Below are 23,760 nucleotides of genomic sequence, written 5' to 3' on the forward strand. Positions count from 1 at the left end.
CCTGTTTGGGAATGACCTCCACCTGGAGCCTGACAATATTTTAATACCAACTTTAGAAGTTGAAGAAGAAAATTTTAAAGTTGCACTTACTAGTTGTGTCACCTGGAAAGTAGAAATAAATAGTTTTATGGTGTCGGTTCATTTGCATGAATCAGTTATCATATCTCAAATCCAGGTGGGGAAGGTTTTTAAGGCAGGCTCTAATTCTGCAGGTGTGCATGTTTAAAAACATAGCTGGGAATATTTCTTTCTTTACTTGCATGTGAGTATCTGTGTTTATTTTTAAGAATGTGCATAGGTGTCTGTGGGTTTGGGCTCTTGGGGACCATTTAGGCCTAATGGGTCTCAGGACTGTCATTCAGCAGCCTATTAAATCATCTGTATGGTTTTATGAGTGGATAGTCATGGTGATTTTAATGGGATTAAATTTGCTTACATCCAAACAGTTTTTGAGTCAGGGTAAAGGTTACTGCATGATTAAAAATGTTTAAGATGGACAATATAATAAAGGGAAGCAAACCAACAAAAAATTACATTGAATACACAGATTTTCCATAGTCAGTGGATTGCCCAGAGGAAAAACACCATTTAACTAAAATACTGCCTGCCACAGAACCATCAAACCCCCCAGATCCTGAAAGGGACCTTGAGGGGTCCTTGCTCCCCCTGCTCCATGGCAGGATCATCTGTCACTGAGTCATTCCTGACAATGTTTGAACACAATTGCAGCACAAAAATGGCTGAAAAATGCCAGGAATGGGAACGTCCTTCAGATCTCAGCTCTGAAGGGGAAATCAGGGACATCCAGTACAGAGCATTCAATCACAGCAGTACTGTAAGCCATTGCTTACACACAGAGTGAGGTCACAATTCCTCAACAGGAAAAATCCATGGCTGCAGCCTTTGGAAGTGAGGGGCTTGTCCTTCAAGTGCCAGCAGACAGAGAGCGCTGGGGGCAGGTGACACTTTGTCATGGCTGATTGCTTCATGCTTTTAGCATCATGGCTCGTTTTTCATTTCAAAGGCTGCCTGATGTAACTCTGAGGAAAATCTAAAAATAAGCATATTCCACTGCTGAGAGGAGATGTTTTTAAGAGTTTGCAGGTGGAGGGAAGGCACGTGGCAGATGTGCTCAGTTAATAACCCAAATGACAACGGGGAGATGCTGCCACCCATTTTCTTTCATCCCTTTTGCAGAGTCAAAGCTCAGACATGTTCTGGGGCTCTCAGTTGTGTGTGATTAATTTTAAATGTTGTCACTATCTACAGTGAATGACAAGTTATGCTGGTGATGTTGCAGATCCTCCCCACTTCAAAGGGACTCTTCAAGAGAGTCTCTGTTTGTCCACACATGCTTTAATCAGACTTTTGATTACCATGCTTGCCTAATTTTCTGGGTTTACCTCTATATTTACATCGCTATTGATGAATTTAACTGCGTCAAAATTATGTGACTTTTGCATAGATGTTTGAAAGCATTTTGTGGTCTGATATTAAGATGGAAGGGAAAAGGCTGGATGTAAACCAGATGTGTCTCCAACCTGCCAATGTTTGAAGACATGCAGGAGGAACAGTTACAGAGAGATGATGCAAAGTGTGGTTTTTATCTGATGTAGATATGGTTGGTATGACTTGTGGTTAGGGCACAGCATCAGAAGTAAGGCAGGCAAAACTGCATTTGCTTTTCAGGAAGCACCTGCAAAGAAATGATCAGGCTGTGGGCTATGAAAATGTGGAAATCCTTTGTGTTCTAAGCACAGAGATGCTGAGATGCTGCCATTAACTTCAGAGAGGCAAAGCTGCAGAGAAGGGAAGGGAATAGGGAGATATAATGAAAATCTAGTTGGAAAAACAAACTAAACTTCCTGTTGAGAGTACAGCTTATGTCTTTATTCTCATTTATTGAGGCAGCACTGTGCTGTGCTCTGTCCTAGGCAGGGCTGGGATGTTACTCTGAATATACCAGAGGAAAATATAGGGAACAGTCTGTGCTGTCAGAGAAGTGCACTAAAATAAAGTGGTATCTTTCTTTCTCTCACTGATGGTTTTCTGAAAATGGTTTCATGCTACTGGATGACAGAAAAAAGACAAGCAAGTGTAATTTCTCATGAGGATAACCTAATTGCCTTTAGGTTTTCTGATTCTATCCTCTTCTTGGAAAGTAATCACAGTTGGCTTGATAAAAATGACTTATTTTGGAAAGAGTGCGATCCCCTTTTAGCTCTTCCTGAAAGCCCAGATACATGGATGTCTGGAGAGTTCAGAGGGAAAACCTCCCTTGCAAATACAAAGGAGTGCTCATAATTTTAATGATTTCTCTGATGTTTTGTCTATTGCAGGGAATTAACAAAGGGTGATTAGAGTTCTTGTAAATACTGAGGCAGAGCTTACAGCCCTTGGCTTAATTTACAGGTCCAAATTTGCCATCAGTACAGACATTCTTCACTCTGAGGTTCTTTTTTCCATTTGAGAAAATAATGGGAGATTTAGCTGAGGAAATTGTTGTTATTGTTGCTGTTGTTATTATTATTGTCTTTTGTTGGTATTGAATTTTGAGGAATGATGTGCTACAGTTTTTTGTTCACTGCCAAGAGATGATCTTCAGGATCTATTGTCTATCTCTGAATTTACAGTATTTACCATTATTATATTTCTAAAAACAAAATCTCCAGCAGCTTAGAGGTAAAAGATATTTCTTACTTTTCTGTAATAGGTATACACTTTATTTGACAGGAATTATTTTCCCTAAGGGTCTATTAAACAAACAGTTTGAAGACAAAAGAGAGGTTGCACAGCTTAATTTTCACTTATATGTAATCCTTTTTTGCTTTAATTCAGTTTATGCCTGTGAGTTCAGAGATCTTAATTCACAAAGATACTTGGCTGCATTTCTAGCTTTAGGCAGAGTAATGGTTTTGTTGTCTTTACTGGGACAGTTCTCGTGCTTCAAGTAGAGTGCATGAAGAGAAAACAGGCTGAAATAAGAGGATTATCTTGACCTTTGTGCAGGAGCTCTGCAGAATTTATAAGAGGAAAATCTGTTTGCCCAAATGAATTTTGTTTAAGGAAGTTCAACACTTTCTGCATCCACAAGTGACATCTTGACAAGTGTTCATGTAGCCATTAAGTCCAAATGTATGAAGGTGTTTATGTTCTCTCAGAAGCTGCAGCAATAAAAGTAAGTAATTTTTTTTTCCCTACAGGTCCTATATGTACTTAATCACTAGAATACTGTTTCTGTCTTGCTTAATGACTCATTTGTTGAAACAGATTCCGAACTGTTTTATGCTGAAATTATTTTCCAGGAAAAACCTCGTAGAGCAGAACCTCCCTGCAGAACCTGAAACACAAAGCCCTGACCCAAGCCACAAAAGAGCAAGAAGCACAGGGTGCAGGAGCTCTCAGGAGCCACAGCTGAAAAAGCCTGAATCAGCAGGCAAAACAAAACAGTAAATTGAAGAGTTCTGTGGGAAATTATAACCTGAAATGAAAAACAAATCTGTGACTAGCAGAGAAAGCTGAAACAGAGATTGGAAGCGTAGAAAAAGTGCTTCATGCTTCTAGACAGTGAAATTGATGTTCCACTTGGGACAGAAGAATATCACTTGTATCCAGCTGGGACAGCAGCTATTGGATATGACACATGGCCCTTCTGGCTGAAGGAAAGTGCTGAAAGGAAAAAATACTGACTAGTAAATTACTGGAAAGTGCCAAGAAAGCCCATGGGAAAAGTGCCAAAGAATTGAAAAACAATGAAGGATGAGGTAACAGAGACATGCCTGAAAACCTCGTGGTTGAACTGGAAGCTTGTACTATGCTGGAAAGTCAGAGAGGCTTGAAAAAATTATAAACATCAGGAAAATCACTGACCTCTAAAGGGAGCCATGAAAAGCAATGACAACAGAGATCTCATTACCAAGGAAAAACCAAGAAAGAGCTTGGTGGTGTATTTCAAAGAAGTTGTGACCAGGCTCAGCTTCACCACATTTCAAAGGAACTGGGGAACCTGAACCTTTCTTCTGCCCTTTTTTTTTGTGTTAAGAAAGCAATCAAAAGCACAGGCTGCATCCACCATGCTGAAATACATAGAGCCAGCACAGTATAAGAGGACAAAAGCTTCAAGAAATGGGGAGGAAGTAAGAGAATGTCTGTGAAGAAGTGATTTAGCTCCAGAATGGGAGTGTGGAGTCAACAATTTGATGTCTGTGATGAAGGTCCCACACACTGGATGGATGTCCTTGCTGTGTTCTGGGGACAGGGATACTGCAGCAGGTGAAAGGTGCTGGGAGTGTAGGATTTGAAGGAAGACAAGCTGAATTTTTAGAGCCTGGCTGTTCATGTTGCTGATTACCATGGAGTGATTGTTCTCCAGGAGAGCCGTCTTCTTTTGCCGTTGAATAATTGACTGTCCAGTCACCGTGTATCATGAAGAGACTCAGATGGCAGGGCACATGTGAGATCTGCAAAATCCACAGGAGAAACATCAGGAGCAAAGTGCTCAGTGAGGGCCAGCAACGGCCCAGGTGCCAGGAGGATGCTCAGGATCATTTCTCTGCTGCTGTTTGCCACTGGCATGGACTGACTCTGGAATCAGGATCCAGACTTCAGTGCAGACTCTGCACTTGCCATGGAATAAAAGGACAGGGCACTGAGTTACTGTGAGGTGGCTCTGAAAAGCCATCCCTCTTCTCTTGGAAGAAAGAACTGTCCTGGCAAGGGTAGGGTGAGCTTAGCCCCTCATCAATTAACTTAAATCCATTCTTGTTGGAACAGAGATGTCATGGTGATGCAAAATCCTGACAATCTGGAGGAGCCTTCCTTTTACCAGGAAACTATAAGAAGAAGGTGAGATAATGGTCTATATTCATAGCATGAGTAAGCATGGCAGAGAGAAATAGGAAATAATGTAAACTCAATGACAATCCTGGGTTACTGTACAGCTTTTGGAGCTGGAGACATCTCAAAAGTGTAAAGAGAAAAGTAGGTGTTTTTCAAGATGAGTAGTTGGCACAGGATGATAAAAGTTACCTTGTGGCAAAATTGTGCTGAAAAATCCTCAAGCAGCAATCTGTCATTGCTGGTGTCAGGGAAGTGCAGAGGCACTGGGAAGTGGGTACTCCATGCTAGCATTTTTCAGCCAGTTTTAGATCATAACCTCCTTTCTGCTGTGGATCATCTACACATTTACACGGAATTTTATTCACCCACCTGGGTGAACACATGGTGACCTTCTCATTAAAGGAAGCCTTCAGTGGTTGTATTTTATTTCAAAATGATGAACTGAGCATTGATTCAGGCAGAATCAGTCCTGCCAAACCAAATCAGCTGTTCTGCAGGGGATGTGGGTGCAGACAGATCCTGTGTCCCTGCACCACAATGGGTGGGTGTATAAGGAATGCATGTGGCACCCTCAGCTTTCCAAATATTCCCCACCCTGCCAGCTGGCTCTGAGGGAGGGGCTGTGCATGAGCAGAAACCATATTTCAGTGGGGGATATGGGAGGGGAGACTGGAGCAGAGGGGGAGTCTCATGGAGCTTGCTCTGCAGCCACCAGCCATGGTGGCCACCCCTTGCCCAGCTCTGCCTCATCCCCACAGGCTGAGGGGAGCCAGGGCAAACATCAGGCTGGGAGTGGTCACTTCTGCCCCTCATCCCACTATGGAAAAGCTCCATCTCTCTGTAGCCTCAAGTGTGAGGGCTCATGCTCTAAATGCCAGCACATTTGTGATCATCTAAATTGTGTGGCAAAGACCAATAATGGAGAGAGCAAAATTCTCCAGGAAAATATTTAAGAAGATTCCTTAATGGACAGCAAGGTATAGCTGACCTCAAGAGCAGCATGCTAATAAAAGCAGAAGTAAATGGCAAAGAGAAGTGAAAATATTTTTTCTTTTGTGCACTGGTGGGAGGATGGGTGGGTGAGTGTTCACAAGAGCAATGAATGAGGGGCAGACCTTGAGGGTGATGTTCCTTTAAGACAGTGACTTAATGTCTGGTGTAAACTACCTGCAGAGGTATGTAAGCATTTTCACTGGCTGGAAGAGTGTATATTCAACAGATCTGTAATCCCTTAAAACCCCAAAGGCATAATGGAATGGCAATGTGCTCTGTTTCATGTCACGTTTACACCAGGCGCTTCCATTTTTTGTGTCTGAAATCAGATAGAGCAGCACCACATTGTCTTAGCAAACAGATACATCATGTTATCTGGGTCTGTGGAAGGCTTGTCTCTCAAATCACTCACCAGGGATTTTTAAACAGGGTTAAATCTGCATGGCTAATTTGTATCTTAATCCCTTTGGCTGGCTGGCTTTTAATTTTTTATTTATTGTTTAAATAACTTCCAGAACACAGCACAGTAGATATTAAATCTCTTTATATAATATTTAATTGATTACTTTTTCCCCCCACACACAACTTGCTGTGGCTATCAAAACCAAGGTGAATGTCATCACTGGAGATTAGCTGAAGACTCAGTCTCAGGTGTGCTGCCTTTGTTCACCTAACAAAGTGCCCCTCATGGCAAACCAGCAATCATCTGCTCCCAGCACCCCTTGAATATCAATTTACTGAATGTGGAGTAGGTAAATAGGCAAAGGTGGGCACTAAAGCAGAGAGGGTAATTTGGGGCTTTTTGTTGAAAGAGGAGGGTTATCCATAAGTGATAAAGCCCAAGACAGTTTGTGTTCCAGAGATTAAATAACCCTGGCCTGACTCATTTTTTGTCACTGCCCATCATAAACCAGTTCCACTGAAACTACACCCTAAGTTTTTTAAGCAGGGAAGCCCAACTATTCCTCATAAAAGAAACTGCTCCTTTTCTCACTGTTGAGGAAAGTGTACTTTTAAGATATAGAAAAAAAAAATAGCAGTTAATCTTTTCCTGGAGCCAGTGCTTGCTACATCATGTCCATTCCTGGTGCTGTCAATCATTATCCAGCCAGCACATTGTTCAGAAGGTGGAGCTGTCAGGCAGGAAGACTGAAAGGTAAGGAAAGGAAGGCTCCTGCTCCTTGCTGATGCCAAGGGTAAGTGAGATTATGTCAAACCTTTAAACAGAGTCCCCTTTCTCTGCCCCACCCCCTGCTCCTATATAACACACACTGCATTTAGCAATACCTGCTTCCACCCAGGCAGCAGTGGGGTGAGTGCTGCCTGCTCCCCCCTGCTGATGGATGCTGCAGCCAGCAGCCCCCTTGGGTGGCTCTGTGCAGGTGTCACCAGGATTTTTGGGGTCACCATGGCCCAGAGGAGCCCGCTGGGCAAAGCAAAGGTGCTGCTCTGCAGCCTCCTGCCTGCCTTGCTGTGTGTGGCCACGCTGGGGGCTGGCCAGGGGCTGGGGGTGTTTGTGGCCATGTGCCTGCTCTGCTCCGTGTGCCTGGGGGACAGGGACCTGCTGCCCGTGGGGGACAGAGCCGTGCTCATCACAGGTAAGGTGCTGCCAGGGCACAGAAACCAGCAAAACCTGCCTTTTCTCACAGAAATCAGCAAAACCTGCCTTTTCTCACAGAAATCAGCAAAACCTGCCTTTTCTCACAAGTGGGGTGGAAAACTTCTTGTCCTCGGGTTAGTGCATGCTTGTGAGAGTTCCTTTTATCCTTTTATCTTTTTCTGCTTGTTTTATTTGCTTCAGCAGAGATGGGTTTTTTCCAGGTAAATAAGTGCTCTGAAATTGAGTTGGAAAGCATCTTAATAGATGCTATTATTTTTTAGTGTCTCATTTAATCTTTACAAGTAGCTTTTTAGACATGCTTGTGAAATTAACTGGTGCAAGAAGCATAGGAATACTTATGATGGTTTAATTTTTTAGGAGAGACAGTAATTCCCAGGAGCCCTCAGAACACTACATTCATTCATTGCTTTTGTTTACTTGAATTAATTGTACTGGTTATGGATGTAGAGCTGTCTTTTGGGGGTGTGTGTGCACCTACTGCACACTGTGTCTATCATGCACATATTTCAATACTGAGGTTTGGTGCCATCTCTTTGAAACCCTCTGTGAAATCGTTTAGGAGGGAGTAATTCACCAGCAGAGAAAGTTCAGAGCTAATTAATTCAGTCTCTATCACCACTCTGATCTACTCAAAACCCACTTTTATTTTGCAGGGATGGCATTTTTGTAGTTTTATGGCTTTTCTCCTGCTTCCTCTAAAACTTTAGGTGTTGTTTATTTAGATGTTGCTTATTTGTGTTAATCAAACCTTTAAACTGGAGTGCCTGCTGACTGCTTTTTGCACTCTTAATTTGCTGGGTTTTGTTTTATTTTCTGTGTTTTTTTCCCCCTCTGGACTGCTGATTTAACTTGCTTTGGTTTATATATAGCAATTTCTAGCAGAATTTCATTTTGTTTTATAGGGACACCTGGAAATAATTTAGATTTGCCTAGCAAGCTTTAATACAGGGATTAAATATAAAAGTTGAGAGAGGACAAGATCAGCAGCAAGTGCTCCCCTTGCAGTTTATCTGCCAGCTGGGTTTTCTCCCTGCAGGTGGAGGGTGCATATTGGTGTGGGCAATAGGGAGCAATCCTTTCCCACCCCTGCAGGCTCAGGGGATGTGATTGCACTTGGGCATCTCCTTGCTCTTTGTAAGACTGCAAATCTTCAGGAAGAATCACTCTCTAGGAGCTTATCTGCTCTGGAATCTGAATTAGAGCAATAGAAGGGAGTTAGGAACATTTGGGTACAGTCCAGTAAGGGAATGTGCTTTCCTTCTACCTGTGCTGCAACTGTCCTGAAGAAATGCAAGTTTGGACATCTCTGACAGCTGATTAATTTGAGGAGACTCTTTGTCTCTATTGGAGTCATATGCAATCCATCAAACTCTCCATCAACTGAAACAGAAGTTTTACTCAACCTGTATTTTGGTTCAATTGCTCTGATTTTGGTATTTTTCCCCCATACCAACTACAGGATGTTTGTCCCTGTTCATTTGCAGGTGCAAGGTGCCTTTAAATAGATTTTGGTGTCATTTTCTCCAGTTTTGACAAGACCTCAGGCAGGCACTTGGTGGAAACTGGTGATATTAATTATTTTTTCGTTTTCCCTCTGCCTTTCAGCCCCACAGGGCTGAGGAGTGTGGCTGTGTCCTGAGCAGCTGCCAGGTATTCTTGAGAGCCTTTGGCCAGAGGCTGGAGCAGGCTCTGCTGCTCTCCCTGGATCCTGTCACGTGTTGTTCTGGTCCTTTTTGGATATTCCTTGTACCAGTGCTGCTCTGCATTATTTATTTAAGCCAGCAGCTCCCTGGAGTACCAGGAAAAGGGAAAAACTGTGCCCAGTGGTCAGAATGCTTTTTCACATGGATGAGTGTGGGCATGTGAGCAGGCTCAAAGCCATTGCTGCAACTCTGCTGTGGATCCCCTTGCTTGGGAGCAGGAGCTCCAACATCCTTAAACAGAAGCTCCTGGCATGCAAACACTTCAGTGGTAAATGCAACAGACACCTTCCCTAAAAATTAAATTGCTATTAAGATCTGAAGTAACAGGAGTTGTGAAATTCTATCCCTGGTTATTCTGTGTGCATTGGGATGAATTTCTCCAGTTAATTTGGTCTTTCCATTCTTGGGGTGTGATTTGGTGCATGTTCAGCATGAGTTAATTGTAAATTCTCAGTAAAGGGTCAGTCACAGTCTGTAGCGACTGCTTTCCTTAAAATAAGGCTTTTCATAACCCACAAATCATTTTTGGCATAGAAGCAGGAATGGGATTAGGAGGGAATTATCTTTTTTTTTTTTTTTTCCTATGGAGACTCTTTGAATTCTAGGAATTGGAAGAGTAAAGCTTCTCTGAACTTCAATAACAGGTCTGAAACTCAAATCATATTTGTTTTGGAATAAAATAAAAGGAACAAACCCAGCATCAGGCAACGATCAAAACAACTTTTATTGCTTTCTTGGAATTGCTGTGCCCATCCCAAGTTCAAGTTGCATTTTATTCTGCCCATTTTCAAGTTAAAGCTGCATCATAAAACTGAGGTAATATGTAGCTGTGGCTGTGTACTTTCTGGGAACGGTGAAAGAGGAAAGGTTTGATCTAAAAGTGGGGTTTTTCACTAAAAGAAAAAGAAGGAAAGTCACCCCACCCCCAAACTTAGAAATCTGCCGTGTCTGGGATATTTGCAGACTTCTTCATGTCTCTCTAGGGAATTCAAAGAATGCAGGTTTATTTAGTCAGGTCAGGACTGGAGAAGCTTCATGTGATATTTGTGGTGTTCTGGTGCATCTTCAGCAAATTGCAGACTTCAAAAATGCCAAAAAAGCTGATGTTTTTTCTTCCTAGGAATTAAATAGAGCATGAGTAATTATTTTTTACTTTTTCAAGATGCACTGATTGATCCAGACATTTAGTACATGTTTACTTCAAGCCACCTGGAATTAATATTTTTCACCAGTCAGGACTAAAGCCCCAGTTACAAGACAGAATCCAGAAAAGAGGATCTAACGTGCTTATGATGAGTCTCTTTGGCAGTCTAATTCTACTGACAACGTATTTTGAATGTAGGAGCAGACCTGTGAATAACTCTGATACTGTTTTTGGTGTGTCAAAATCACAGACTAACCCTCAGAAGTTTATAGTAGGGTTAAGTAGGGAGTGTTGCAGCTCTTCCACAAACAAGAAAATAGTAAAACATCTGGCAGGAGTTCCAGTCCTTTGTCTCACACTCAGATTTCCAGGGTTTGTAACTGAACATTGATGGAGTAAATGTTATTGCAGGAGATGCTGGATCCCAGTGCACAGCAGCATCCAGGAGCTTTCTCTGCTGTGGTTACAGTGGAGGATCTGGTGCAGTGTTGTGGAACGGGATGAAGCTTTACAGTGTAAAAACTGTATTAATTTATTAAAATCCTAATTTTCCTGCTAATCCTGTCCTCTGCAAAGCTCCTGAAGCACAGCCCCTGTGAACTCCTTCCCTGTCGCTACCTGTGCCACTGGAGGCTTGGTGGGGACGTGGGTGATGTGTTTCTTTCCTTATGGAGTAAGTTTCACTGCAGGTGGGAAGAATGGAAACTAGAATTTTAAAAAATGGAGAGAAAACACTTAAAATTAACTTATAATACTTGGGGATGTTGGTTGATGAGAAGCTGGATGTGACCCAGGACCGTGGTCAGCCCAGACATCCAACTCTGTCCTGGGCTCGTCCAAAAATCTGTGGGCAGCAGGGAAGGGGGGGATTCTGACATGGACCTGCTGAAGTGGGTCCAGAGAAGGCTACAAAAATGATCAGAGGACTTGGAACACCTCTCCTGTGAATACAGACGTAGAGAGCTGGGATGGTTCTGGGGAGACCTTGGAGGCCCTTCCAGTGCCTAAAGGGGCTCCAAGAGATCTGGTGGCGAGGGCATGAAGTGACAGGACAAGGGGGAATAGCTTCAAACTGAAAGACAGTGGGTTTGGATCAGATTTGAGGAAGAAATTCTTCCCTGTGAGGATGGTGGGGCCCTGGCACAGGTGCCCAGGGAATCTGTGGCTGCCCCTGGATCCCTGGCAGTGTCCAAGGCCAGGCTGGACAGGGCTTGGAGCCACCTGGGATAGTGGAAGGTGTCCCTGCCCATGGCAGGGGGCTGGAATGAGATGATCTTCCAGGTCCTTTCCAGCCCAAACCATTCTGTCTTGTATTCTGTAGCAATTGCAAAATACTCTGTCTCAGGGAGAGACTTGTGAATCAAATTATTTGTTAAATATCCTTCACTGGCAACTGATGGGAAGAACTACACAATTGTGATCCCAAAGACCATTGTTTGTTTGCTCTAATGGTGCTTCCTGCAGCTGCTAGGTCATTCCTTTATATGGACAAAGTTTGGGAATAAGTTTGGAAGAGATTAGGATAAGAGAAATTCTGATGCAATTTGCATGAGTTCAATAGCTGACTTAGCACAAAAATGTCATTTGGAAGCTTTCTTAGGTTCTGAAAGCATTGGAATGCTTTGCAGGTAAAGCAACAGTTGCTTAGTTTTGGCTTGGTTACAGTCTGCAATAAGAAGTGCTTATCTGAGGGATCTTGTGTGGTAGAGGTGTGGATGAAATAATGCTGCTTTTTGGAAGGTAGAAATAGAATCCAAGAATTTGAATCTGAGAGCCCTGTAATTGCTTTGCCCATTGGAGATTTCAAATTGAATCATTAGTGTGGTGGGTTTTTTTGCTGTTTGTTTTTTTCTCTTACACACTTTTGTTATCAGGTTTTAGCCTGAATATTTGTATAAAAACAAAGAGAATTTCTTCTCTATGTATAAAGTCAGAGACTCTGCCAGTGGCAGAGGGTGAGCTGATTCCACCAGCTCTGAGTCAGGAGAACATGGCCTGTCAATCTTTGAGGAGCATTTAAAGGTCCAGCTCCTCAAACCTCAGATCTGAACCTTTCTTTCTACTGACATACATATTTCAGGGACTTTGTCTCCATATTTCTGTTTATATTTGCATGGCTTTCCAATGTGTGTATTTATTTTATGTATTTATTTTTTAAATGATGGTGTAGGATGGACCTACTTTCCAAGTCTTTTTTTGATGTTTTCAGGAAGTGACACTGGGATTGGACATGCACTGGCCAAACACCTGGACAGCTTGGGGTTTGTTGTGTTTGCTGGGGTGTTGGACAAAGACGGCCCTGGAGCTGCGGAGCTGCGGCGCTCCTGTTCCCAGAGACTCTCTGTCCTGCAGCTGGATATCACCAACACCACTCAGGTCAAGGAGGCCTATCTGACAGTCTCAGAGAAGGTGCAAAATGCAGGTACAGCTTTTTTTCTCCTCCCTTTACCATGGAAGTCCTGGTGTAGCAGCTTAGCAGGTGCATCTCTTCGTTGTTGGCTGCACCATGGCTTAGGTGTGTAGGACATTTCCAGGGTGAAGTCTTGGGCAGTCAGGGCATTTCCATCCACCACTTCTGTTTCCTGGGATATGGGGAGATGGTAGTGACTGGCCAAGGAATGGGGAATGTGGATCTGCAGATGATCTCTGTTTTGGCCTGGAGTCACCAGCCAGCTCACTGGTGTAATCCTTATGAAGTTGTTTTCCTGGTGTGTTGCAGCCTTGTGCTTTCTCCTCTTCCCAGGGCTCTGGGGTGTCGTGAACAACGCAGGAATCCTGGGCTTCCCTGCTGATGGGGAGCTGCTCCCCATGAGCACCTACAGGCACTGCATGGAGGTGAATTTCTTTGGGGCTGTGGAGGTGTCCAAGACCTTCTTGCCATTGCTGAGAAAATCACAGGGGAGGCTGGTGAACATGTCCAGCATGGCAGGTGAGTGGGAGTCCTGGAGCAAATGCCAACCAAGGTGTCTGTCAGTCTGGATGGTCAGTACACCCAGGGAATAAATGTTAAGATAATAAATCCAGGTTTTTCTTTAGTTTGGGATGCCACTCCCAAAAAACAGCCTTTAAAGAAGAGTTTCATGTGGCTAACAATATGCTGTGACAAAAAAAAACGCAGTAAAATTCAGATCTTGTGTTCTAGATGCCATGAGAGATAACTTTGTGAGCTTCCATAAAGGTACATCATAGGTATTTCTACAATATGTTCAGGCAGAAGTCTATGACCACCTCAGTTTGTGATATCTGCTGATAACTTGGGAGCTGTGTGTCTATATTTCTTTAAAAATATTTTGGATATCTTAGAAATACTTAGTCCTAACTTGTTAGCAAAGTGGTATTTTGCCATGAAAAAAAAATTTAAAAATGTTTTGGATTTTAACCTATGCTTTTCATTTATTTCCCCATACATTTATATACACACACATGTCTTTATAACATGACCTTCTATTCCAGGAGGACAGCTGAGATGCTAAGATGTAGGAACTAATGTAATACAGTAATGCAGTATCTGGTAGCCAACAGCTGAGGAGCAAGAATGCTCCTTTGAAAATGAGACCTGCTAGAAGCAGGAGGTCATGCTGCTGGAAAGTATTTTGGAGTAAGAACTCTTAGGGATTTGCTGGGTCTTGTGCTCTCCACATTTTCCTTTGCTCTTCTGCATAGCTGGAGTCCCCCTGCATCCTGCTGCATTGCTGGGGTGACTTGTGGAGGTGTTACCTGGTGCTCCCCTTATGCTGAGGATGTGGCTGCAGTCTGGCTCTGGAACTGTTTTATCTTTATAATCCCAGATATGCTCTGTATTTGCATGTCTGTGTTCATGGTTTATTGCTGACACTCTGAGAAATCAGGACTGAATTATCAGAACTTTTCTGCTGCTGCTCTGAGGCCAGAGCCCAGTTTCCTCTGTGCACCCAAGCAAAGCTCTCACTCTGGGTGTTTTGGGGCAGATGTCTGAATTCCTGCTGAGAATCCCTGAACTGCCTTGAAGGAATAAATGCATTTATCCCTGTGCTGAGTAGTTTGGCCTTGCAGGAGCTGATAATGACCCTGCTTAAAGTCCAGCTGATGTTGCTGCACACAGGCTGGTTTGGGTGAAGAGTTTCCTCTTAGCTCAGGGTCTGGGGGTCCTTTGGTAAAACATTAGTGGAGAAGTTAGTGAGGTCTCATTGTGCTGAATCTATTCCTGTCTGTGTAGGGCTCATTTAACTGGGCTCAGGTTAGCCTGACCTCAGAGGGAAAAGTATGTGATTCAATTGGCTCAAACCAATCCAGCTTGTTCAGATGCATACAGAAGAATAATTAACATATAATTGGCCTGACTTCTTCAAGGGAATGGCTCTGTGTAAACAGCTCCTGTCATACCTTGGTCATCCCAGTACAATACCCAATAGCACCAGTGGCTTACCTGAAGATCCCCTGTATCTGAGGTATTTTCCTTTAAATACTCAGGCACATTGAGATGAGTGTGTAGCATGAGAAACAGAGGCAGGATGTGCCCAACTGCCCACACAAGCAGGAGAAGGAGGATGTGCCTCAAAGAAAGGATTCTCCATCCTGTTCCCTCCTGCTCCCAGCACACCCTGTGGTGGCTGTGGTGATAACCAACCTTGGACGGGAAGTGGGAGGGCTGAAGAAGAAGCTCAAATCAAAGCATGTTTGTATTTTTCTAGCACCAAAAAAGTGACAACCTGCCATTTTTTGGGACAGAGGAAATCTCTGCATTTGGAAGATACTGTTTTTTGGAAGCTTGTTTTTGTAAATGTACTGGATGTTCTCCTAACTTTCCCATCTGAACAAATGTTTCTAGGATTGAAAAAGATGGGATATAACTATAGGCAGGGGAACTCTCAGGGAGTCCAGTCACTCATGGGATGGGATTCCAGCTTTTCCCCACTCTTGCATTATTATTTCTCTGGCCTTTCTGGAAAGAACAGGAAAGAAAGTTGGCTTTATAAAGCTAGAATTGAGATTACTTACCCTGTTCTAACTGTGGTTTATTGTAGGGGCTTGAAATTTGTGTTACAGTGACAAAAACAGGAGTATAAAACTACTACTTTACTATTTTTATGAACTAAATCATTGTGTTTCTCAAATCAACAGTCATAACTTTCAGCAGTCTTTACCCTTAAATGAAGTCCAGTTTATTTTTCCTGCCCTACAAGGTGTCTTACCAGGTGTTACTGAGCATAACTGCTGTAAGCAACTGTTCATTTACAACTTCCACTCTTTTTTAACCCCTAGCAAGAAGTGATTCCCTCACTGCCTTGTCTTTAACCACAGGGAGAGAGGCATAATTTTGGTTGTGCTATAATCTCCCTTCTAAATCATGGAAATAAAGGCTGGGAAGAGCCACTGTTGAAGTTTATCAGTTTCTATTGCTCCTGCAGGAGGCATTCCACTACCGAGGTATGCAGCGTACGGGGCATCCAAAGCAGCTCTGTCCATGTTTTCTGGAGTAATGAGGCAAGAGCTTTCCAAATGGGGCATTAAAGTCATGGCAATTCATCCATCAGGCTTCAGAACAGGTTGGTGCTTGACATTTTGGGTTGTTCTTTCCGCCTCTCCTCTTTCCCTGTAGCTCAGCAACCTCAAACAGAGCCCTGAGTGATTCTCGGGGGTTGGATGTTTTTCCCCCATCCTTAATGTGGCTTATGGAAATAAGTTCAATGTTTTTTGTGAGAGATGTTCCCTCCAGCTCTGCACACTGCCTGCTTCCCCTCTCCTGGGCAGAGCTGTCTTTGCTTTGGGACAGGGCAGCATTCAGGCAGTTGGTGCCTTCCCTTGCCCCAGCTCTGTTGGAGCTGCTGAATGGAGCAGCACTGTGTGCCCAGTTTGAGTGTTATGGCTCAATTGTCCTGCTTGGGAGCTTCAGGTCCCCCATCACTCCTCCATTCCTCAGTATCAGAGCTCTCTTTATTGGGCTGCTCTGGCATGGCAGTATCTGCAGCTATACCTGTCACCCTGCTTGCCAGCTGTCAATATCCTCTGGTCTTTCCTCTCCACTCCTTCCCCCTGTGCTCCTGCTGTTTTCTGTTTCAAATTCTCCTCCTCCTTCAACTGAGCCTGTCCAGGTTCCAGACTCGTCTCCTGCTGCACATGCCTGCCCAGAGCATTTTTTATGTCAGTGTAAATCAAGTTGGTCTTTTCCATAAAATGTTACTTCCCTGAATGCTTCCCCTCCTGGGAAGAGGCTCTGGGCTCTGCCAGCTTTGTGTGGTCAGTGAAACCTGCCTGAAGCTTCACCTTCAGGACCCTGCTTAGCTGTTCTCAGGTTTATGGTTAAAATTGAGTCCTGGGATTTGAGATTTAAATATTTTTTTAAAATATTTTTATTTATTTGCAATGCCTAATTTTTGGTAGTTAGGCAATAATTCCATTTGAGAAGCCCCTGCTTTCATTCCTATATTATGCACATGGGGTCGACAAATAGATTAAATTTCAGTTCTAAATCTGTCCTAATAGAATGCTAATCCTTCAGGAAACTAGTTATTGAAATACTAATGTCTCCTGTGAAAGGGCAGCTTAGCACTTGGCCAACCCAAGTGAATCCTGTTCATCTTAGTTTGCCTGTCCTCAGCTGTTTATAATAAACACTGATTGGAAACCTCCACAAAATGAATCAGGACAGAATGGCAAAGTGGGGAGGAGGGGGAAAGAAAAAAATGCTGATTTGGCTGTGAGAGGGCACTTTTAGGTAAAGCAGGGAGCCAAATGGGGCATGAACTTTGTGCTTTTTGTGTGGCACAAAGCACTCGTGCTTTTCCTCCTCTTCCAGCTAAAAGCACTGGCTGCTGACCAGCTGTGGTGTTTGTTCTTCACTGCCCCATTTAGACCAACTCTGCCTATTAATGACAGATTTATTTCTTTTAAATCCAGCCCCAAACCCACTTGCTATCCTGTGATGTTGCTCCTGCAGGTATTGAAGGCACAGCAGAGCAGTGGGACAGACAGGAGAAGGAGCTGATGGAGAACCTCCCTGCAGACACCAGGCAGGCCTATGGAGAGGAATATCTCCTGGGCCTGAGGAATTACCTGCTGCACCTGCCCTCCCACTGTGCCCCCGACCTGTCCCCAGTGCTGGGCTCTGTCCTGCATGCTCTGCTGGCCAGGAGACCCCAGGGCCTCTACACCCCTGGCAAGGGGGCCTACGCCCCCCTCTGCATCTTCTGCTGCTTCCCCCTCTGGTTCTACGACTTCTTCATCAGCAAGGTGCTGAGTGCTGGCTCTGTCCCAAGGCAGCTGAGGACATCAGGAGATGAAGGCAAGAACCTCTGAGGTGTCCACTGGTGTTTATCTCACTGGTTGAGGTAGCTGGGAAGAGCTCTGGATGGACACTGCTGCTTATTGGGCTTTGTTAAGCTGCATTAGCATGAAATCTTTGTGTTAAGAGTCATGTTTGGGAAAAGCAGTGAAAAAACATAAATAGAAAGCTATTCCCAGATGGGGCATTTTTTGAGGAATTTCAGTGTTTTCTTGTTGTCTTTGTGTCCTGCTTTCTGTGTAAGGTACCTCATGAAATTATGTAATTCCTGTCTGCTTCTAAGGGCATCACTGACATGCAGAGAGATGCAGAATGTGTTTTGTTAAAGCAAAACAAAACCCCCTACAGAATCATCAACCTTAAATCTTGTAAGAAGTTACATTTTCCCTACAAGTCTTTTTCTCTGCAGCTTCAGCCTAATGTGTTTGGGGTCTGGTGTTTTCATTCTGTTGCTGTTCAATCTGAGATGTGATTGTCCTTTCCCCCTCAAGTTTTGTAATGTATACATTCAGTTTCAATGCATAGTGTATAGTTTTAAAGTTTGTATTGTGTTCTCTTTGCTAGAATAAGCAACATAAATTGGTTGGGGGGGGGGATGAATGCAAACAGATCAAGATCTTTATGAAGAGATAAACAATTTCCTTCCTACAGTATTAAAAATAGTGACAGTGGGTGTATCACTGCTATTTTGATCTGTCTGGGTCATTCTGTGCATTGCCTGTATATGCCTGTGCTTATCTAATTGTTAGTAAACTCTGATGTCACTTCTGCTTTTTGTACAATTCCTTACTCAAGTCTGGGTTTACAAAGAATTCATGTTTTTGCCCACTTCTGATACTTTCTTGTGTCTCCCTCTGCTTTGGGGGGAGTTTGTGCTCACTTGTATAAGATCAGTCAAGCAAGAACTAGCAAAACCACCACTTCATGTGGCTTTGCTGGAGTCCAGTGCCCAAATTCTGGTAGATTGGGGTCACTTCCCTTTCCTAATTTCATTTCAGGAGCACCACGTGTCCTCCCTCCACTCGCCCATGACAAATGGTTGGGCCAACTCACCTGTATTTTTCCTGCCTTATTCCCTTTTTGCATTGTCTGTCACATCCTTGGGCTTTGAAGGGCTGTGATATTTTGGAAGAAATCCTCATCCCCCTGACTCCCATGGTTTGGCCCTCTGTCCTGCCTTTGACAAGATGCGTTTCTTTTCCAGTGATGAAAAACTGAAAGTGATCACATTCTGAGCTTTAAATGTAGCCACAATTTTTTCCTTTCCTTCATGAGCAACTCCTGTCATAACCCTACTTGTGCAATGTGCTCTTGCACCCAACTGGACAAGCTCACTGTTTAATTTGCAGCTATGGCATTTATTCCATCACTGTCCTGTGTCTGTCACATCAGTGCCAGCCTCCTGTAGATGCACAGAGGATGCCCAGAGGGCTGGGGCCGTCATTTCACTCTGTGCTCCAGTGGGGGAACCCTCCTGTTCTGTACTCTTTGTCACAATAGCTGCTTTTGCTACTGAGGTTTATCACTGGTGGGTTTGTATCAGGGCCCTGGCTGCAGACTTTTGCTTTCCTTGGAGGAAGTGTACTCAGAGTTTTGAACTCAGGACGTCTGAGACTATTTCTCTCTCTCTCTCACTCTCTCTCCCAATTTCTTCCTTTATCTATTTCCCTCATTTTTTTAAGTGTCAACAAAAACCTGTAATAAAACAATCAAATATTTAGTAACCAGATGGTTGTGACTCTGTCTCATCTCACCTTTTGTGCTTTTTGGGGCTCAGTGCTCCATCCCTGCCTTGTTCCCACAGCAGGAGAGCACTGAGGGAGAAGGAGTGGGGAGCTTTTCCAGGGAAGGGGACAAATGGCAGCTGATGCCTGTTTTGGGCAGGCTGTGATCCCAGCTGGCCCAAAGGCAGCTCGTGAGCAGGAAGGAGAGGAGAGGAGAGGAGAGGGAGGAGCTGGGGCTGTGCTGGGTGCCAACCTGGGAGTTTGGCTGCCCCAGGCTGAGGGAGCCTATCTCCATCTCCATCCTGGATGCAGGTGGCTGTTTTTCCCTTCACACCCAAGTTGGGTGTAAATTCTGAGGCCTGGAATTTTGCCCTTAGGCACACTATACAAGTGAAATTTGTCTTAGCAGTCACTCAGCTCCTTTGCCTAGCAATCCCCATAACAATCTTTAATTGTTGCTTTGTTATTTGGCTCTGGTTATAAAATGTAATTTTTTTTTCTCCCATTGACTTTCCTAATAGGAATATTATCTTGCACATTGCAGACATATTAAATTAGCCATTTACTTGGGAGTTTTGACTTCATTTTAATTTTTTAAACTTTTATTTCCCAGGAAATTTCTGTTCTAAATAGTCATTTTATGTTTCTTCACCTAACTACAAAGATATTTTAGCAGGTCTCTAATAATTGCAATATCAAAGATTGCCATTGTTTTGTTCCTACAGGGATCTTGCTTTGTGTTTTAAAGATAATTCTGTTGTAACACATTATTGAATTATGTGTCACTTAATGGGCTGTAGTATTAGAAGAAAATTTCTTTTGCTAATGGCTTGCATTACAAATAATCCCAGCTGTGAGAGTGGCAGAACTGCAGAATAAATTTTTGGTATTTGTAGCCAGCAAGCCCAGGTGGGTGTTAGTGCTGACACCGGTTCATGATCTCAAGGACAAATGCCTGGGTGTGATGGTGCTTTGCTGGCCATAAAGGCTGATCTGATGCAAAATATTCGGGAAGTGGGAAGAGAGGATGTTGGGTTCTAGCAGTGGAAACTGTTGTATTAAAAACCCAAACTAGTTCTTGTGATTTGGGTCTATTCATAGATAAGATTTTTTTAAAGAAAAAGAGGCCTATTTTGGGCTTCTTTCAAAGATTTTTTTTTTTAAATGCACGTGGTGTGAGGAAACTGAAGAGATTGGCTGTGGCCCTAAAAAAGGATGATTAATAGACAAAAACATCATGGAATGCCCCACAGAAATCAAGTGTGACTATATTACAAACACGTGTGCAGAGTAAAAAGGGGTTATAAACTATGGAAATCGTGATTAAAGAGCAGGTTTTATACACACCCCTCTGATCCAGCCTCTGGAATGGAGTTTGTGACTGAAAGTAAATGCTGTGGGATGCTTTTTACAAAGGAATTCCCTGGCTGGAGTCCTGGGGGTGCCCCTCTCCTGCTCTGCATTCATTCCTCCCTTCCTGTGAGGAGCTGATTTGAGGATTTGCAGCTTTGGGGACGCACAAGGTGAGTTACAAAGCAATTTGTTTTTAGAAATTCTTTTATCCTGGCTCCATTTGCCCTCTTTGTGGGGCCCCTGCTGACAGCCCTGCCTGATGTGTGCCTGCATCATTGCAGGCTGGGGTAGATGGGTGAAATATTGTCCATTTTTGTGGTTGTGTCACTGACTGGCTGTGGTGGGGACGTTTTGGTGGCCACCTGCCAAAGGACCACCCTGCATTTCATGGAGTGTTAATGTGTGAGAGTGCCCATGTGGCTGGAGGTGAGGGAAAGGGCTGAGAAAGTTTAAAGAGTGCTCAAATGAGAGCTCTGACAGGGGGGTTTGGGTTGGACAGAAGAGGTGGTGTAGGAGAATGGGGAGCTCCAGGTCACTGAGGGTTACGGACTCATGCAGGGACAAGGATTAATCCTAAAACTGCTTTCAAGCTCTGTGGGAGCTTGGTCAGACCCATTTTACACTAGGAGGGGCCAAAAACAGCAATGGGGAGAAAGGTAATAGTTGCTTTGTCTAATTTAATGAGCATGAACAGAAATGTAATTATTTCTAAACGAAAGTATTTTAGATTTTGCCAGTTTGAGTCCCTGCTATCTTCAGACAAGAGGGAATAATTTCCATGTTCCTCTGGCATGTGTGAGGGTGTTTTTTTGTTTATAGTTGCATAGGAAAAGTTTTTAGAATTTTTGTATGCATTCTTTGTTTCAAGAGGATGCTTCCAGGGAGCTTTCAGGTCTCAGTGATGTCAAAACACTCTGGTTCTGCTGTAAATTTACTCAACTGGCACAGCATTGCAGAGGTGCAACCAAAATGGGTCACATTTGTTTTGCTTGAAGCCAAGAGTCCACATGTAGGTACCAGCACCCATATATTTGCAGCATGTTTGGGACAAATGTGAGGATTTGGATATTTTTCCTCAAGAGACTGATTCTGGAATCTTTTCTGGGTCACAGTGTTGTCTGTTTTACCCTGTTTATTCTGTGTTTTGAAAGTCAACTGGATTCCTAAAATGATGCAACCCCTGAGGGCATTGTGCATCAGAGAGTCATCACATTTCTAGGAACTCTCAGAGAAATTAATTTGAAATCCAATTCATGCAGACTTCAAAGGAAAAGGGTTCAAACAAAAAATCTTGGCACTGGTGAGGAAATGGGTTGTGGAATTTTTTTTTTTTCCTCTTCCCAAGAATCTGAGGATACATACATGGAAATTATTGCCCCTGCAGGGAAACACCCTGCACAAATGCAGCCTGGGGTGCAATAGCTGCTGCAGGGCTCCCTGGGATGCAGGCACCTTCGTGGCAGGATCTCTGTAGCCAATGCTTTTGTCAGTCAGGCTGAACATCAGAGCTGTTGCTGCTCAATTATAGATGAATTCTGGCGACCTTGAGGCAGTGGGCTTTTACCATAGCAAGAGAGGTAATTGCTTTTACTTTTAAAGCATGACCAAACCATAAATCAAGAATTGCTGACATCTCATGAAAGGAGGCGAGTTTTAAATCCCTTTAATAGGATAAATGGGTTTTAAGCATGTTGTATAGGTCATTGTAACCTAAGCTAATGAATCTGACTTTAACAACCTGTATGAAAGTAATTACAGAGATATAAACAGTCTCCACAGGTTTCATGCCTGGAAGATGTAGGTTAAATGATCCAAGTTTATATCCCTGTTCATGTTGTTGCCTGTGGCTCTGGAAAGAGCTCTGAACAAGCTGGAAACTAATCCTGGGAGCTAAGAATCTGGATCCCAGCATTTGCCATGGGTGAGAAACGGGGGACAGCTCAGTGGTCAAAGGGTGGCTCTCAAATCTTGGTGGAGCCAGCGTGGCCTTCACTGCCTAAAGTGTGGCTGCCTTTAGTCTGCTGAATCAGGAGAGGTCTGGAGGTGCAGAGTGTGTTGCTCTTTCCACAGAGCCTTTCAGAAATGACCTGTTACTGGCCTGGTTTTTTCCTATGAGTTGTACATTCTGGCCATGTTTCCCTGATCTGGGACTTTTCCCTCGTGGTACCGAAGGACACATTCCAAAATAAGAGCCAGAATCTGGAGCAAAGATCAAGGGGTGTGAGCGTGAAAGACATAAAGAAAACAAAGTTCTAGTGCCTGGTACAAAGGGAGGGAGGGAAGGAAGCAAGAGAGATGATTCTCAGGAAATGGGTTTGGGCAGATCCAGCTCCAGTGACATGTCACACTCTGGGTCAGGTTGACCGACCCACTATCTTCCACACCTCCTTCAACACCTGACTTTTTGAAGTGCCATTTAAGAGGCTGTGGCCTGTGATAAATTTACTTACTTTGAAGTCCTACATTTCTTGGTCTTGTAGCACCCCTGTGAAGCCCATGAAGAAAGAGGACATGGGATGTTGTGGTGAGGAGGGGTGGATGCTCCTGCTTTGGGTGGTAATGGGAGACACAAGCCTTGTATTTCCACAGCCCTGTGAAAGGGGAGATGTTGGTGAAGCATTGCACTCCCACACCCAGCCCACACAGGCCTGGCACTGCTGACTTCTTTGCTCTCTTTCTTTGGGGAAGAGAATATCACGGTGTACTTGGTTTTATAATGGAAAAAGAGACATTTTTTGCCTTTAGCCATAGTAATTAACATGTCAGCAATCTGTGAGAGAAGGCACTGCTGTCTGTCTGTCTGTCTGTCTGGGCTTCCTGTGGGCTTGCACTGTCAGCAGCCAGTGCTGACACCCATCCACTGGTGTGTGTGGAAATCTCTGGTGCTTGCAAGCCAACGAAGCCCTCAGGGTGAAGATGATGTGTCAGAGGGTGGCCTGTGGGTGATTTATTCCCCTGCTGTGTGGGCAAGTCCTACCTTAGACAAAGGGTTAGGAATCAGTGTCATGGCTTCTGTGTATCTCAGAAAGCATCATTTTGCCTTTAGTTTCTCAGAAGAACTCAACTGGTAGAATCACAGAATGGTTTGGGTCAGAAAGGACCTTTCTGGCTCATCTCATTCC

The 23,760-nt window shown here is 43.7% G+C and overlaps 1 protein-coding gene across 1 annotated transcript; it reads left to right on the plus strand.

Annotated features, from left to right (window-relative positions):
• The first annotated feature begins 7,171 nt into the window (after positions 1-7,171).
• Positions 7,172-17,575, plus strand: HSD17B2 (hydroxysteroid 17-beta dehydrogenase 2). The gene is made up of 5 exons (XM_066557690.1): positions 7,172-7,430; positions 12,510-12,722; positions 13,044-13,229; positions 15,688-15,825; positions 17,217-17,575. The coding sequence occupies exons 1-5, from the start codon at positions 7,172-7,174 to the stop codon at positions 17,573-17,575; spliced, it is 1,155 nt and encodes a 384-aa protein (XP_066413787.1).
• The last annotated feature ends 6,185 nt before the right edge of the window (positions 17,576-23,760 follow it).

The sequence above is a fragment of the Molothrus aeneus genome, chromosome 11 (genome assembly GCF_037042795.1).
Source record: "Molothrus aeneus isolate 106 chromosome 11, BPBGC_Maene_1.0, whole genome shotgun sequence".
Lineage (NCBI taxonomy): Eukaryota > Metazoa > Chordata > Aves > Passeriformes > Icteridae > Molothrus > Molothrus aeneus.

Coding starts and splice junctions, on each gene's coding strand:
- HSD17B2 (XM_066557690.1), top strand. CDS start 7,172: ATGGATGCTGCAGCCAGCAGCCCCCTTGGGTGGCTCTGTGCAGGTGTC. Junction 7,431..12,509: donor CAGAGCCGTGCTCATCACAG/GTAAGGTGCTGC, acceptor TGATGTTTTCAG/GAAGTGACACTGGGATTGGA. Junction 15,826..17,216: donor TCCATCAGGCTTCAGAACAG/GTTGGTGCTTGA, acceptor TTGCTCCTGCAG/GTATTGAAGGCACAGCAGAG.